The sequence below is a fragment of the Ursus maritimus genome, unplaced genomic scaffold (genome assembly GCF_017311325.1).
Source record: "Ursus maritimus isolate PB19 unplaced genomic scaffold, ASM1731132v1 scaffold_20, whole genome shotgun sequence".
NCBI lineage: Eukaryota > Metazoa > Chordata > Mammalia > Carnivora > Ursidae > Ursus > Ursus maritimus.
In genome coordinates, this window is record NW_024424453.1 from 15,443,544 (window position 1) to 15,462,146 (window position 18,603).

An 18,603-nucleotide genomic window follows, 5' to 3' on the forward strand; every position below is an offset into this window, starting at 1 on the left:
ATATTTGTACCCTCAATGAAGATTTTTAGTTTGTATGTGTAATGTATATAACCAAAAGATAAGTTTTTTCTTAATTAATTTAGTTGCTGTGTAAGAACTCTTTACTCAATAGGGTTTGTTGTGTGTATTTGTATTTTTAATCGGTAATACCATTTTCCTAAGGGCAGACTGAAATTACATTGCTGTAGCTTTTCATGAACTAATCAAACTCATGGGTTCAGATTCTCAACTATATTGGCTAAATAAATGACTATGGGCCACATATTGCTTGTATATTTTCTTTGTTGTATATATACAGATGGTTTTAATGACTGGTTCAAATCTCTGCTGCAACTGAAATTAAATGCTGTTGTGCTGAATACAATGGATGGAAATCAAAATGACAATTGTGACTTCTTTTTCAAAAAAATATTTTTAAAAAATATGAGGCAGTATTGGAACCATAGCTTTTACTGAATGTGCTGTATTTATCAGGCCCACATGGGATCTGGGACACTGAACTTTATCTGCTTTATTTCTTTTCTTTTACAGCAATTAAAAATATCCCTTTTTATGGATATTCACACTGCAGGTTCTTGTGTTGCACTGGAACCCATAAGCAAAGGTTTTGTTTGTTTTAAGCCAACTTGATCAAATTAGTTTTCATACAAAGGAAGAGGATGCTTGTTGGTTCTTAGTTCTTGAAAGGCAGTGTGTTCTCAGTGAGGAAGCTTCACAAACATTCATAATGTTCTTTCTTTGGATAGTAATAGAATTAATATTATTTCCAAGTTGATTAGGAGGATAAAAATATAGATCTTCTCAAATATGGTGTTTTAGGGACGTAAATAGATACCTTTCTGTTCTATTAGACTTTTGCTGCATGTGATTTTACAGTATGTCTATGGTAAATGTTTATATAACAGTCTGTGTAGTAATGGAATTCTAGTCTGAATGGCCTAGACATTGTTCCCTACTGGCTTTATCTTAGAATCACACTGAAAGATTTTATCTCTTTTTATCACATGAAAAATTAATCCAGGAATTATGACTTTTAACTCTAAGGTAAACTTTTTTAGTTCCTTCCTTTGGTATTAAAATGTGAAATTCTTTCAACATTATGCAGTTGTTCATAAAGAACAGTTGTTTGTGAAAGTCAGCGGTGGTGTCTGTCAGTGCATAATCATATGCTTTTTTCTACATACCAGGTCCTTGTGGTTAGGTGGCAGTTTTGATGTATATCCGTAGGGAAACAATAGCATCTGGGAATAGGAGTGGAAAGTGATATAGGCCTTGATTGATTTCAGATGGCTTCGAATGAAGTCGGTGACAGCTTTGGTCTCTTTCTCGGACTCTGGTTCTGGGCCCCGATAGATATCTGCACATGGATTCTTGGTGTTCAGAAAAGCTGCAGTGGACATGGATGGATGAGATGACAGTCTGCTCCCCATCAGAAAAGCTCCTGCCTCTTCTGACATGGACTCACAAAATGTTTTAAACATTTTCATCTCCCGGGTTTACAGGGCTGCCTCAGTGTCTCTGGAGTCATAGTCTTTGCAGACCAGCTTTGTACACACAACTCAGAATGTGACAGACCCAGCCCACTGGAATATTCTTAACCTTGTTTATTTTGCCTCTGTTTCCCAGGGTTATAGGAATAAAATACCAGAAGCAGCTCAGAGCCTGGAGCCAGATAGACCCAAGTTCCAGTTCAACCCACTCCAACTTGTTGGGGACTGGTGTTAATTACCTTTTTTGAGTCTGAGTTTCTTCAACCCATTTAAGCAGGCAGCACTCGCTTACAGATAGCTGCTATTATCATAATTACTATGGTAGAATAAAATTAAAAGCTGAGGTGGTATTTTCAACCAAGTTAGGTAAAGAAAAAATTTATGAATTGGGGTAGTGGTAGTTTCTCCTTGAATATATGTAATGATGAATTCATATTTGTATAGCAACTACAGTGTCATCTGATGTAGCAGGCCTCTGCTTATCATGGCATTTCCATTAAACCTTTTCACTTTCTTTGCCGCAGCTGTTTCTTTTCACTAAACATCTAAAGAACTATCTGTATGCTAGTTTTAACCACTGGTATTTCTCAGCTTTTATCAGACCAGGAAGAGGAGGGACCTGAGACCTCTCTTCAGATTATCTGAATTTTTGTGCAACTGGATAGTGCCTGATTTTTAGCAAGCTAGATATATTAAGCAAGAGATGGTTTGATAAACAACCCCACCCCCCACTTCCTCCTATATAACAAAACGTTCATAATATTTCTAGGGTAGGGATAATTATCTTTTATTTTTTAGATTAGAAAATTAACACTCAGGGGATACATATTTTTACTGAAATAAGTCAGTGGTTTAACTGAATTTGTTGTCGAACACTCTTTTATAGCTATTTTCCTTGAGATCAAGTGTACTACTCACAGTTCCACGAGGCATTAAAGTTCCTGTTGAGGTCAGTGCCAATGCATTTGGAGTTTTGGTTCTTGGAACGATTTTTTCTCCACATGCGGTTCTGCAGGATTGAATGATGGAGGTGTTTACACCAGATCAGTTTGCATTTTTCAGTTTGATCATTTCAGATCCTTTCTGCAGGTGTCTACAGCTTTATTTGAAATCTACCTAGTTAACCTGAGGCTCCTTTTTATAAAGAAAAATATAGTTTTCCTATAACTTTTAATATTTTCAGAAACATTGTTTTTTACATTAATATTCTAAGGCCTTGATAAAATAATTTAGTTAGCTTTAAAAACTGTTGATTAGTTCTCAGTACTAGAAAATGATCAATAATGTTCTGAAATTACCTATAATTTAAATTATAACTTCATTACATCCTTCACTATTTATATATTTCAGATATAAAACAGGCCAAATTGTGACTCTTAGAGCATAATTTTCAGAAAAGAACTGAATGTGATAGTATCTGTTTGAAAGTTCAGTATTAATCTTATTAAGCAACAATGGGTCAAAAAAGGATCCTGTTAAAGGACAGATACACAGACAACTGTGTCACTCATTTATTTATTAATTTTTGATAAATTTATTCCACATCAAATTCTATTACAGATAGATTGGAATACAGTGGCTTTTGCTTTGAGGTCAGTGTTCAGAATGTCTTTAATTGACTTTTAGTTTTAGGTAGAATGTGCTTTTGGTGTATCATATAACATACATTTCTTTTATAATTATTGCTCTGTTTCATTTTTTTTTCATTTCTAGTTTCAGTGGCAAAAATTTCCTATTATTTCAAGGACACCTATGCAACCAGGAAATCATGCTTGTCTTAGTCTGAAATTGAGATTCTTAAAAATATATTTTTCTGAATTAGAATTAACTGGTTACTGAAACCTTAAACTTAATGCATAACAATCAATGTGCATTAAAGTCAGTAAATACTATATTGTCCAAATGCAAACAAGAGACTATGGTCTCTTACCCGTGTCCATGACCAAATATATCCATCAACATTGAATACAGGAAGAACATAAAAATTCATTCGGTCCAGGAGTTTGGTCATAATTTTATTTTTTCCGTAAGTTTTGGCTGCCTGTAGGAGTAGGAAAAAATTCAGCTATTGGTGTAAAGTTTATCACCATGTGGAAAGTTGTGGCTATAATAGTCATAGCTACCACTCCTTTGGTCATTTGCCTAAGGTCACATGATTTCAAACATATTTCTCCTAAATAGCATGTTACTTATTCAGACTAGTGAAATTAACTAAACTGACCATTCTTTAAAGGATCATTTAATTGTCAAGAGTGTAGCATTCCACATATAGCCTGCAAGGTATGTTTTATAGGAAGAATGGAGGCCAAGTGAAAAATTAGCAGTACACCTTGCTTTACGTGGATTCTTTCCTTCACATCCTTTAGGTAAATATAGATTGAGTTTGTAAGCATAGGAATATGTAAATATTGGAGAGGATTCATAAATTAATTATAAATAGGATTAAAGAAAAATGCTGTATTAATAAAAAGCTCAAGCATTTAGATTGACCAATCAATTCCTTTTCTCCCATCAGATTGAAATTTCTGTAATTATCTATACTTTCTATGGCTACCTAGAACCTCTCTCATTCTTGCAAAATCTCTTCCAGGTACATCTGTTCCAGAGCCAAGGGATTTCTTTTAGCCTTGTCACATGTATTCCTTTATAGGTTGAATAAGGAGAGCTCTTGGCCCTGAACTGGAAGAGCTAAAACAACTGCAGGGATAAATAAATTCTACTGGCAGATTCATTCCTAGTTAAAGTATCCATGCTCAGAAAGCCATTGTCACACATATTATATCAGCATGTTGTATGCAAAAGCTGGCAGAAAAGAGAAAGTTAAAAGATAGTAGGAGTAGGAATAGAATAGAATGAGAAGAACAACTCATAAGCTGGATTGACCTTTAAAAACAGTGAGTTATTTTTCCTTCGGAAAGGAAATTAAGTATGAAAATTCCAAGTGTGTGATTGGCCAATTAAAGATCTAAACAGGAACTCAAAGTGTGCTTTGAGCTCACTGAAGAAAGGCCAAGATCGTAGGTTGTAATGTTAAGACAGTTGCAGATCGTCCATACCTTGCTATAGGGGAATCCATATCATAACCCCCCCAAATTCTTTAAGTTTTATAAACTGTCAGCTGGAATTCAAGAAGTTTGAAGGAAGGTGTCAATTTTAGAAAAACCTCAACAATGAGTAAAATCCAGAGCATTTGTTTCCTGACAGCACCAAATGTGGGCCCTTCTAGTTAAGTGAAACTGCACTCATTTGGAAAGGGCTGTTGCCACTCAGTGAAGTGCTGGAGATTTGACAATTGAAGGAGAATTGTATGAGCGTTCTGATTCACTTACCTGATAGACAAACCACTGGCAGAATGCTGGGGAGATCCATTCTCGTGCATGAATGCCACAATCCATAAAAATAGCCTTTCTTCCTTCATCCCTTTTCCCAATCTATTTAAAAATAAACTTGAGGTATTATTTTGCATGGGGTCACACATTGATCCTTTGTTGTCCAATACCTCATTCCTATGCTCTCAAAGCGATTCTTTCCCCTGTCTTCTGTTGAATGATTGCATATGCACATATTATTTTCAGGTAGGACCATGGCACATATCCTTAAATGTCTATACATAATTCATAATCTGTTACATAGTCTATTTTTTTCAAAAATTTTTCCTAATGTCAGAGTTGCTTTTAGGGTTTAAAAAAATCACAATATATTGTTTTTCTTATTTTATTGTTAACATCCTTTGGTCTGAGAAATAGATTATATGTTGTTTCTGTTTCTGCCATTTCCTTTTGTTTTTCTGGCTTCATAAATGGGATGTTTAGCTTTGGGTGGAAAAAATTTTGTAGTTGTGTTTGCAGTGGGTAGGAGAAACAGTGGCTGGATGTTTGAAGGGCTGTCATTTTGAAGAGAATTTAGATTTGTTTTGGGTAGTTGGGGAGACTGAATGGATGGGGGGAATTCAGGGTAAGGAAGGACTTCCTGGTTATTAAGGGTAGGTCTCAGGGAACACTGTCTTTGGATGTAGAAAAATCCAGCAGCAGCTGATTGGTAATTGTCAGGTCCATTATAGAAGGGAATTCCCCATCAACATAGGGTTGAAATGGGGCGCCTGGGTGGCACAGTGGTTAAGCGTCTGCCTTCGGCTCAGGACGTGATCCCGGCGTTATGGGATCGAGCCCCACATCAGGCTCCTCCGCTATGAACCTGCTTCTTCCTCTCCCACTCCTCCTGCTTGTGTTCCCTCTCACGCTGGCTGTCTCTATCTCTGTCGAATAAATAAATAAAATCTTAAAAAAAAAAAACCAAAAAAAAAAACAACACAGGGTTGAAATGCCTCACGTACTGTGCTGGGATCCTATGATTCTGTGATACTTAAACTTCTCTTTTCTTCATGACATTTAGTCACCAGCTTCACTGAATTTTATTTTATTTTATTTTATTTTCATTTTTTTATTTTTATTAAAAAATTTTTTTAAAAAAAGATTATTTATTTATTTATTTATTTGACAGAGAGAGAGAGACAGCCAGGGAGGGAGGGAACATAAGCACGGGGAGTGGGAGAGAAAGAAGCAGGCTCCCAGTGCGGAGCATGGAGCCCGATGTGGGGCTCGATCCCAGGATCCTGGGATCACGCCCTGAGCCAAAGGCAGACGCTTAACGACTGAGCCATCCAGGCGCCCCTTCACTGAATTTTAATGGATGGAAAACTGTTTTATATACCAGGGACATCATAAACTCTTATAATAAAGATATGGGATAAGATATTTATCTGAGTTTGTCCATTGTGTCCCACAAATGGTTAATTCAGGAACTTTCTTGGTTCCACCCAAAACCATCTGTCACTTTTATTTTTGAATGGACATTTGGAGCTTATATATTCTTAAAAAATATATATAAAACTTTTTATTGTCTCAAAATTCACTAGTTGTGTCACAAAGTACCTTTTAAATTCATATTTTTCCAAAATAATAAGAATCAGTAGTTCTTGAATTATTTTTACCTTGAGAACATATAGTGGGTTATCTTCAACAGTGGTTCCAATTTTAATACGAGAGACCATTTCGGGATGCTTATGCACCATTTTTTCAGTCCAAGCAACAATCTTAAGAACAAAACCAATTTTGAGGAATTAGAATACAAAAAACTAAATGAGAACAAATGTTCAGGTTTATAGTGTTTTTTGAAGTACAGGCACTTTATACCGTACCTTGTCCCAGTTATTGTATTTTGCATAGCTGTGCCTGCCTGGAATATCTTCTTTAACATCAAACTGTTTCTCAATCTCTTCTTGTAGATCATGAATCAAGATTCTGTTTGACAGGGGAATGATAAAATATACATTTACTGGAGGGAAAAAACCCCACAGTTATCTTTCATTTACAGAAATTTTCTCTTCCTTTTTCTCTATCTTAGATCAAGTTTGCCCTGTTTCTTCATTATTCTCTAACCATCTCTTTTAGAAATGTCATGTGTCTGGCTTCAAATCTTCCCATTTATCTAGAGCTGTGCTGTTCAATGTGATAGTCTAACCACACATGGCTATAGAGCATTTAAAATAGGGGTTGTCCAAAAAAGAGGTTGCTGTTATGTCAAATATACACAACATTATGAAGACTTTGTATAAAAAATTATGTAAAACATCTCACTAATGAGTTTTATATTCATTACATTTTGAAATAATATTTTGAAGTAAAAATACTGGGTTAAATAAACTATATTGCTAAAATTAATTTGCCCATTGCTTTTTAACTTTTTAAATGTGGCTACTAGAATCTTTAAAATTGCACACGGGGCTTGCGTTAATACTACTGTTGGGTCAGCATTGATCTATAGTCATTCTCTAACTTTCTTCAAACACATACATGTTCACATACACACAACACAGGCAATAGTGGATACTCTTACATACAAATTTACTGACCATCCTGTACCACTTCATACTTTGAGAGTTGGGAGAAACTTGAATAACAGTGATAGTAAGCACTTACTTAGTACTTACCATGTCCCAGTCATTGCTCTAAACCACCTTATGTACATTAACTCATTTAATCTTCACATGAAATTATTATCCTCATTTTATAGATGAGAAAACCGAGACACAAAGTTTTTAAATAACTTGTCCATAGTTACAGAGCTAAAAAATGGTTAGGCTGATTTGGAGAGAGTGAAATAAGAGGCAGGAAGAATTGTTAGGAGGCTAATTGGGGACCCAGAGCTCTTATACCTCTACCCTCTTCTATATTTTCATCTCTATTCTCATCTCTATTCCTGAGTTATCTCATCTCATCTCAATGAATTCCATGGCTCTAATGGTTGCCCACATTTGCATTTACAGTTGTGGACTCTCGCCTGAACCTCCCACACCCCTAGATTTTCTCCTGCTTCTCTGGTGGCTTGTTCATCCAGCTGCCTACCTGACATTTTCATTTGAACATCCATTTGTTTCATATGGGCCAGGTCCTGATTTACATACGTTATTTTATTTTTCTCTTGTTAATATTATACCCATTTTAGAGATGGGGACATTGTTGCTTAGAAAGCTTACATACCCATAATTTGTGTGTGTTGGGGTTGGGAGTTTGAATGCAACCTTACTTGACTTTAAGATTTATGTTTCGGAAATGCCATTATCTCATATGTACTCAAATATTTTTGTATATTTTGTCTGTTTGGGGATTTTCTGTTGTGCTCCACTGATCTGTTTTCCTACTCTTGTGTAAGAACCAAGCCATATTTAATTATAGTTTTAATATTGAATTTTAATATTTAATGTAGTGTCGTCTTATTCTTGTTTCCAAATTTTTGAGTAATTTTACCTGTTCTTAATAAATATTTGGTCAGAATCATTTTAGAAATTATTAGAATTATTAGAAAAATAATTGTACTAAGTTAGGAATAAATTTGAGAAGAATCTAATTATTAATGGACCATAATAAAGCTGTCTTTTTGATTCTTCAGTAAAATTTTGTATATTTTGTTTATTCATATATTTTTATTAGTCTTGTGAGTGGCTTTTTTCTCACTAAACATTTGAACTGGTTATTCATATATTAAAAAAACTTATTGCTTTGGTTATACTTATTAGCTACCTTATTAGTTAAAAAATGATCTGTTCACTTCTAATGATTTTTTAGTTATGCCTTTAGGATTTTTTTTTTTTTTTATGGTTTTAGGGTAGTTATTTCTTCTGTAAAAAATTATACGTTCTACTTTGTTTCCAATAACTACTTTTTCCCCTTGCTTTATTGCATTGGTTAAACTCTGAACAATGGAAAATAATAGTGGTGAAAGAGGGCATTCTATTTTTTTCTGCTTTTAGCAAGAAAACCTGTCTTTCACCACTACATATAATGTTGATTGCCACTTGAGATTAATATGGTGGTATCTATTGATATGATCAAATTATTATTGTCCATTGGTGTCTAGTTGCATTGAATTTTATTATTAGGTTCCTTAATATGTTAAATATAATGTTACAACCATCAGAGACTAACAAACACTCTCACAAAAAGCTTCATTCATCTTATTTTAGATAAGATTATAAAAGGCTTATTTAATCTAGGAGGAATACATTGGACATAGGTAAAATGACTTGTAGAAAGCAAGCATACTATCAGTAGGTGATAGCTAACAGCAAAAAAAAAAAAAAAGGAAAATAAACTACATCAACAGAGGAGGGATTTAGCAGACAAGGGTCAGTGGTCCTTTGGTGTAAGTCCAAATGACCCAGCATATTTTAAAAATGTGAATAACCCTTGAGGAGATCATTCTTTTATAGCACAGTGTGAAAATTCGTGTTGGTAATAGTAATTCCTCAATCAAATTAAACTACAGTATTCGCTATACTTTATTTTTCAGGATAGAGATTGATGGCTTATAATGGAAATGTTTCAGTGAGATATTTAAAATCAAGAATTGTTTGAAGTTGTACTTGAATAGTTTCCTTATTTGGATTATCATAGTTGCAATTGACTTTTTATAAAAAAAAGCATTAGTATTGTTGATGGAATGCATATGTATTTTCCTTCTGTTAGCAGTAAGTCCTATGTAGGAAGATGCTGCCTGTTTTTTAACATGCATTCTAATCATTTAGGATAGTATCATGCACTCTTTCACCTCCATGAACCCAATCATAAAAGGAAGTAGTGACCTGGTGGGAAGAGGCTCTGTGGTCATTCCTGAATTCCAACCCCATTTTGGCTTAATACTTTATGTGATCTTGGGTGGGTTAACCGCCTCTCTGAGCCTCAGTTTACTCACTTTTACAGTGGAATCAAACATGTCTGCCAGAATTGTGGTGAAGATGAAATGAATTGAAATGTGGGAAGTGATTGGCAAGCCATAGGTGCCCAGTGAAGCTCAGTATGACAGTGAAGTTGAGTCACAAAATTGACAACTACTTCATAGACTTAACATGTCTTTGACCCAGGCCTTGGTGGTATGTAGTTGTTTGACTCTGATATCTTCAATTTCTTACAATAATGAACTGTGACACCGTAGCACCCACTCTACTTGTCTCTTTTTTCTTGCTGATTGACTGGTCTGAGTTTGGAGACAGAAGATAAATGAGGTGTACTTCTAATTAGAGTTTATTTAGCACATGACACCAAGTACTACTCATGAATATTGATTCCCATTAACATTACTGACAAACACATTATTATGCACATTATATCTAATTCACTGTATGCTTAGCTTTTTGACTTACGATGAATCTGGGATTTCTCAGAAGAAAAATTATGACACCAGATTTGGAATCAGGTGTGGTATGTTGCACTAACACTCATGAGGCCTGAGAGGGTTAGAAATTATATTTTGGGTGGTCACTATAGACATAATGAATTCCTTTAATTAATTGTTTTAAGTTCTAAAGAGGGTATGAGGCTTTTGCTTTACCTGCATTTATAAAAGTAGAGCAAAAGGGCAATTTTATGGTCCCAGAGGTTGATTTGTAACATAAGGCAGTATTAATTAGTCACAGGAAGCTCGTATCTAAGAATATTTTTAGACTTACACATATCAATTTAGCTCTTGTGATAACAGCAGCAAGAGAAAATCGTGTGAGCTAAAATACGACCTTTCCATAAAGCAGCTGCATGAGGACATCAGAATAGTGCCAGATTGTTGCTGATAAGGACTAGAAATTAAGCCTAAGGCTGGAAATTAAGAACTAGGGCCAGATGTTATTTTCATGAGCCCTTTCACTAACCAGCAGCCAGGCTTAAGCAGATGAAACCAAATTACTTTCTCCCAAATATTATTTTAGCACTCCAAGATTTGTCTAATTTGTTAAAGAAAATCCTAAATGTAGATGAAAGGATAAATAATCATCGCTGAGGATTTAGTGATATAAATGGCTAATGTTTATCGAACCTTTCTTATGTGCCAGGAATTCAGCTCAGCATGGTATTTACATTTTATCATTTAATCTTCACATCAGCATTATTAATTGGGTACTGTTATCACCCCAAAAGGTTAGGTAGAGGTTTCCAAAGTTGACACAACTGTTAAGATGCAGAAGTTGGGATTTGAACCTAGAGGTGTCTGACTTCAGTATTCCAGTTGTGAGCCATTATACAACAGTGCTTCCAGTGACAAGGAGTGAAATCCTTGGATATTACCCTCAGACCTGTAGTCTTCTTAGTCTACTGAGTATTGTGCAGAGTTCGCCCAGTTGACCAGCTCTCCTGGAAGGCTGTGTCCCAAAGTCAGGACGTAGATAAGAAGTTCAGAGAAGAGGCAAGATGAATACTTTTTTGACAATTTCAGGGCTCCCTCCATCTGTTGCTTTTAAAGAGTAACAGAGAAATGGAGAATGGTAGGCCAGTGTATGTGACTTCCATAGGCTCTGGTATATATATATATATGTGTGTGTGTGTGTGTGTGTGTGTGTGTGTGTGTGCGTGTGTGTGTGTGTGATAGAGAAACATGTTCCAGGGATTCAGAGTCACTATTAATGGTGTCTTATAAACTGTAAGTCTGGATTGCGTCCCCTCCTCTATGCCCACATTCCAGCAGGATAGGGGCTACTCAAAAAGCATGATTTCAAGTTTCCACAAGATCCCATTTGTCCCCAGTAACTCCCTAATTGGGTTACCATGTATACAACTAGGCATTTACTGACATGGATTTCCCAACATTTGAGGCACACTTCTTTGTTGAATAATAAACTTTAAGGCACTAATTTATTCACTAGGAGGGAAAGGGAGCATCTAATGATAGCCCTTAGTTATCCTCTGTTGTAGAGTGTGTATGTGTGCATGTGTGTGCGTGCACTCATGTAAACACATGTATAAGTGTTTCCCTCACTTGCATTAGTAGAAGTAAAGGAACCAGGTGATTTTATGGTTCCAGTCAATCTTCATGAAACCTCTACAAAACACCACTTTAGAGATGAAGAAAATGAGATGAAGAGAAGTTAAATAAATTTTCAATGTTTAAATACCTAATGTGTAGTTTAAATGGGACTGGACCCAGACAACCTCACCGAGAATCCACATTCTTATTTACCACACTGTTCTGCTTTCCACCATCACCAACATCTCTTTGCAGTTTGTAGCAGATAATCAGCATACCTGTTTTACTCTTGGGCAAGTAATATATAAAAATGTAGAGCAAAAGGAAAAATGAATGGAATAAGACATTAGAATCATTTATTTGATTGGAATACTTATCTGATAGGACAGTATATATACTCGGAATATGAATTTGTGTATGACTGATCATTATTGGGTAATTAGACATTAATATGAAGTGTCGATGAGTCAGTTTGATATAGATTGGTCAGTTTGATATAGATTTCTTTTGCATTTCCCATATAATCTTACATGCATCTTACTAAGATTTCACTTAATTGTATCATTTGTTTTGCTTTGTATGTGTTATACCATATATGTTAGTAGTTGTTTTCTGAATTACCTTTCATTAACAATTCTTTATTTTCTGATTTTAACTTTTGATCAAAGAAAAGATAACCTAAAATTGATCTGAAATACAAATATCTAAAATTTAAAAAAATTAGTAAAGACACTAGGGTTTTTAACTACTGAATCTAAATATGGTGTCTGCTCCTATAGCCTCAGTCTAATAGGCGTACTTTTCTTTCTTCTTTTTTTTTTAAAAAGATTTTATTTATTTATTTGACAGAGTGAGAGAGAGAAAGAGAGAGCGCGTGTGCGCGCACTCACAAGCAAGGGGAGTGGCAGACAGAGGGAGAGGGAGAAGCAGGTTCCCTGTAGAGCAGGGGGAGCCTGATGCGGGACTCAATCCCAGGACCCTGGGATCATGACCTGAGTTGAACGCAGTCACTTAACCAAGTGAGCCACCCAGACGCCTCGTGGGTGTGCTTTTCTTTAGACATTTATTCACCAGTCTGTTCAGGTTTGTTGGTATGTAGGTATTAATTTGTTTTGCAGACTTGGTTTTTTATGATTTTGTAAAAGTGTAAGTAAAAATGGAGCAAACATGCTACTTTAAAATAAAATCTGTCTTAGTAATTTAATTTTCTAAAAATTAAAAAAAAATTCACACACAGATACTTTAAACTAAATAGTGGTCTATATGCACTGTCTAATGAAGGGTGTCTAAGTAAATCATTGTGTCAAACCAGCCTCTTAATGTGGTTTTGTTCAGACTGGTGCCTGGGTCCACCAGATGTTTCTGTTCTTAGAACACAGAAGACTGTTACTGAGTGACACCAAGTAACACATATAATTAATATGCAAATAAAATTATCTATATAATTAGTACTTGGAGACAAGATTTAAATAGTCCTTGTCTGCACAGATCACTTTACATATTTATATTTCTGAGGAAGGTAACTATCTAATTATGTGGATTTCCCACAACTGTGGCTAATTTGGACCAATTTCTAGAAATCATGTTCTAATTAGATAAAACTAATTTTTATTGGTAGTTTAACACTTTGGTTCTTGAGGTAGATAGCAAGGAAGTATTTTGGCATAAAACAAAGTGAAAAACACACTATATTTGTGAGGATCTGGATTTAGACCCCTGTTTAAGTCAGAATTGTTTCAGCCTAAGAGAGACCTAGAGGTCCAAAGAGAAGAGAGAGGTGCCATCTGTCTGGATATCTTCTGTCACAGTGATCTATTCTGTTGTCCACACTCACATCAAGTAACTAGCTTTTTGTCTACATTACCAGGATATAAAGGAAAACCTAATACTTTATTTTTCTGTTGCTGTTCGAATCAAATTAAACAAAATTGACCAGCTAAAATTTATTTTAGCTTGGGCTGGATACTTTGTAAGAATTAGTTGATCACAGGAATTTGGCTCCGGTCTATCCTAATGTAGTAAATAAAGAGTGTAGTAATTGAGGCACACATTTAAGAAGACTGGCAGTGAAGTGAATCAAGAGACACAGGCAGCAGAGGATATATAGGGGGAGGAGGGATTTCTTTAGATGAAAGAAGACATCTGAATGTTAGTGTAAGTAGAGAGTCTCTAATGCAATACTAGTTTCTGAGATCTTGGAAGTCTATTTATAAAGTGTCTTTCTAATTTTAATGGTACAATTTATAAGAACATAGAAAAGCACATATTGATATATTAATTAGAAAGGGTTAAATGCTGATAGAAATTAATTCTGAATATGTGCTTCTCAATTATTAATTTCTAAATTTGTTTCACAACCCTCTTGAAATGACAGCAAAAACAAAGACAGTCATTAGCAACAATCACAAATAATAGCCTGCTACTTTTTAAGCCATTAAGCCACAGGCAAGAATTTTTTTTACTTGTCTTATATTTGTCCTTCCTTAATTTCAATAGAGTTTATATTTATTAAGGATATTCTAGCAATAAGAACATAGTCAAGTCGTGATAAGCAGCAGTAAATCCTGCTTTGCAATATGACATGATATGTTACAGCCAGAATAAGAAGGCTTTTTAAGTTACAGCTCTGTGTTGGATAGCAGAGGCATGAAATAGCAAGTCAAAAAGAAAGAGCTAGTGCTTAGCAGTGTTTTGAATGGTGAGGGTCTCAGTAAAGGGAACTGCTGGGATGACAAGGGCTGGTAGAGTTAAAACAGGACCCCTCGGTACATCAAACACATTTTGTTTTCTATGTTATGTGTGGATTTGTGATATTCATCACTGGACTCCCTTGTTCACTGCCCCAGGGCCCAGACTGTGCATGGCCCATGGTTGGTGCTCAGTGAGTTCTAATTTTCCCTTATTTCTCTATGGGACCACAATGACTCATTGTGCATCTTTGGCCATTTGAGAATTCCCTCCTGTTGGATTTAAGTCTTACTCTATTGCATTGCTTTTGCTTTCTCTGAGGAAGAATTTCTTTCACAAAGAATTATTTATTATGTATCTTATATTCCCACATCTCTGACTCAAAGATAAGCATAGTTATTTGGGTGTCCTTTTATGTAGCAGGAGAATTCAAATTCTCAAGAATTCGGTGCCGGTAGTCACCAGTAGTGCTTGAACTCTGTGTTGATTACCTGTCAGAGGTGATGAGTGTGGCTAACCCATCCATGCCTGCACAAGTGCACAGTGTCCTTACTAGAAGCTGAATTTTGGAGAGGACAGACATAGGTAATTGCCCTTCTTGAAGATCAGAACAAAAAAAGATGGAAGTTGAGTGGCCGAGTTTGATCTCATCACGCAGGCCTCAATAGTCTATTTGGAAGTAACTGTAAATTTTTTTCTCATAGAGCTTTCATTTTTTTGGCCCAATTTAAAAATAGTACTTCCCTTTTAATTTCAAGACACCCCAAACCTTGAGTGTCTAACACATTTGAATATTTCATAGGACTTACTCATAGTGCATCTTATTTTGATCCAAGGCAGACTGGATGGACTGGGATTCCTTTTCACTAACTCGGAAATCTATCGTCATATTAGCAGCTACGTGGTGGGTGGCATCTGGATACCAGAAGTCAAGCTGCAGAGATGAGTTCAATGTTAGTCACAGTGAGTTGTTCACCCAACACATATTTCTTAAGAAACACATGTGTCATATACTACAAAAGGAATTTGGGGTTCAATGTGGCTATGGTATGGACCCTTCTCTTAATAAGCTTATGAGAATGTGCAAATATACTGTTGAATATTAGGGAGTAGGAGAGAGCATTTGTACTGAGCATTTGTACTGATCACTTTTTCAGGACATAGATAGTATCTATAAATGCAAAAAAAAAAAAGAGTAGTTTTGGTTAATCTGTTTGCTTCTACCATCTTGGGGTTGATTGGAGTTGTTTCACAATTCATTTAGCCATAGAATCTGTTTCTAATTGGGAATATAGATTAAAAATATGCCCCCCCCCCCGCCCTTGAGTCAGGCCTCAAAACCAGTTGCCCCTGTAAACTCTGAAATTCCTGGAAGGTTTGTGTCCAACAGAAGGCATAGTAATCTCCAGCCCTGTAATTTTTTTAGCAGTATGTCCTTGGGCAATACTAAAACTCCTCGAGTTTCAGTCCTTTTCCCTAAAAGGGTTAAGAAGACTTCATTTGGAGTGTTGTAAACACTGTGAAATGAATATGAACTCTGGGACCTGCAAGCATTTAACAGCTGCTGATTCCCTGCTCTTTTTCTTCCTCTAGCTGAGAATTTCACAAATTTGGTGAATGGGTTCAAAAGGATAGCACTGAGGTAAAAATAACTTTTAGAAGATTCCAATTCTTATTGTTCTTCAAAATCATGCTCCGTCGTAAAATCAAATGAAGTACAATTCCCCAGCCTGGGAAATGTGAAGGAAATGTTCAATTCCTACCCACCATTCCAAGCTTGTAGACATGTCTAAGTCCCCTGGGTATTTTGTAGTTGAATCGCACTCTACCTCTCTGTCAGTCCATTATGTGCTAATATGAGGCTGCTGTGAACCAACTAATATTTATTGGTTTATTTTGATCAGAAAGCTACAGCATAAATTGGACACATGAGAGATGTAGTGTGATTTAAAGGCGTTTTGGTGCTCATAGAGCTTGAACAGTGAGAAAGAGGGTGGAGGAGCAGAAACTGTAGAGATTGGCAGTTTGGCAGATCATGAAGGACTTCAAATGTCACACTAATACCACCAACAGAAAATACTTCTATAGTGCTTATTATGACCGGGTGTCCTTCTGAGCGTCACCCAATTATTAGCTTAGTCTTTTAACAACCTTAGAAAGTAGGTAGGATTATTATCTTCACTTTATAGAGGAGGAAACTGAGATCCAGAGAGGTTAGGTAACTTGCTTGAGTCCACAGAGCTAGTGTAGAGCTAGTATTTGGACTTTGAAGACCATGGTCTTTCCATACCAGGCTGCCTCTCACTAAAACCTTCAAATGTAGGAATATTATAATCAAGTTTTAGAGCAGTCAGGCTGTAGTGCAGACGTGGCTTTGTGAGAGGCAGGGCTAGAACCTGAACCCTGGATAAGGGGCTATTGAAATAGTCCTGGTAAAAGGTAAGGCAGACATAAATTTGACAGTGGCAAGGGAATGAAGAGGAAAGTATGGATTTGAAAAACATTTGGGAAATTAGAAGAGCAGAACTTGCCATTAGTTTGATGTAGTGATGAGGGACTAGAATAAATCTGATTCAGTCCTGGATTTAAGTCTGCTGTGTCATCTTGGTCATTTAATTTACTGTCTTTGAACTTCGAGTCTTTTGTTTTAACTGGGCTTAATTATGCCACTGATACTGAAAATCTATTGGAGAATTTGAAATGATACATATAAGGTGGCTGGCACAGTGTGCCTTGTGTATTGAAGCAGCTGAATAAATGATAAAATGATTATGTTAGCTCACTGGTTTTTAAAAGAGTGATCAGGGGCGCCTGGGTGGCTCAGCCGTTGGGCGTCTGCCTTCGGCTCAGGGCGTGATCCCGGCGTTCTGGGATCGAGCCCCACATCAGGCTCTTCCCCTGGGAGCCTGCTTCTTCCTCTCCCACTCCCCCTGCCTGTGTTCCCTCTTTAGCTGGCTGTCTCTCTCTCTGTTAAATGAATAAATAAAATCTTAAAAAAAAAAAAAAAGAGTGATCAAACTTTAAGAGTTTCCTTTTAAAATGGATTTACTCTTGGGCAGGGTCACATATTGATATTTTAAACCATTACTTTGATGTTACCAGTTAACCAGTACCTTGATGTTACCATTTTTTTAAGAGAAACTATGCCACAGGTGGAGATCAGGGTGGGAGGGAGGAGAATGGAGCAGGCAAGGCACTAGCAGGGAGGGGAAGGAGGCCCCCAGAAAGGTGTCAAGAATGCCCGCCTCCTTATTTCACAGTTTCACCTAGAAAAAGCTATTGTTTGCAAAGCTTTTGGGAGGGAGAACAGGAATGGTAATTTGGGGAAAAAATGAACAAAAACAAGGGAAGCACTATAGTGATGATTGACTAAATTATCTGAGTAGCTTCTGCTACTTCCCCCATCTTTGTCTTTGGAAGCTCCATGTGCATGAAAAATAACATAGAAAAGAGGCAACTTTTAGAGAACAGAAAGAAAAGATAAAATAACCCTCTAAATGCTTTACCTGGTTGGTTTTGGCCAAGTCTTTTATGATGTTTGCTTGTTTTTCATCCTGGGGCTTCACGCGGAGCACCTTCTCCCTTTAAGAATGTAAGAAGATGAAACATGTGAACTGTTGAGAAGCATTCCTTCATCTTCTTCCTGTATAGAGACTGCAACGCAGAGTGGTGAAATTTACCTGTCAAAGCGGACAGGAACAATTGCAAGGGTGGTAGCGATCAAACCCACAGGCAGGATGAACCTCATGGTTCTTCTTTGCCTGACCCAAGACGCTCTGCCAGTTTTATGCCTCAGCTCTTATCTGGAGGAGCAGCTGATTTCCTCTTAGGGTTCTGGTGGATGAAATGTTTTTCTCTCTGTGTTTTCTGGTTGGGGAGGGAGGGATAGAATGGCAACACTAACACTAATTGCCCATTTTGTGGCAGATGCAATGTCACGCTACCCTTTTGCAATCGGGAATACCCATTTTACAGATGGCAGGCAAATTCATTTTTTAGGAAATAACTTGCCCAAGGTAACAGAGCTAGTATGTTCACAGAATTGAGATTTGAGCCCAGTTCTTTGTTCTAAAATGCAGCTTTTCCATATGTTTGAATTGAATGATGGAAGAAATCACTTTAAATTTGCATTTGGAAC

General features: G+C 36.4%; 1 protein-coding gene across 1 annotated transcript in view; it reads right to left on the reverse strand.

Moving 5' to 3' along the window:
* Positions 1-18,263, reverse strand: part of CPA3 (carboxypeptidase A3) — a 29,027-nt gene extending 10,764 nt beyond the window's left edge. The window contains exons 1-9 of the mRNA XM_008707390.2: positions 18,146-18,263; positions 17,972-18,047; positions 15,275-15,399; positions 6,688-6,790; positions 6,481-6,582; positions 4,820-4,921; positions 3,421-3,531; positions 2,409-2,499; positions 1,185-1,387 (exon numbers count right to left, since the gene is read on the reverse strand). Coding sequence (XP_008705612.1) covers positions 1,185-1,387; positions 2,409-2,499; positions 3,421-3,531; positions 4,820-4,921; positions 6,481-6,582; positions 6,688-6,790; positions 15,275-15,399; positions 17,972-18,047; positions 18,146-18,213 — 981 coding nt within the window. The 5' untranslated portion in view covers positions 18,214-18,263. The remainder of the gene's footprint in view (positions 1-1,184; positions 1,388-2,408; positions 2,500-3,420; positions 3,532-4,819; positions 4,922-6,480; positions 6,583-6,687; positions 6,791-15,274; positions 15,400-17,971; positions 18,048-18,145) is intronic.
* Positions 18,264-18,603: the final 340 nt, after the last annotated feature.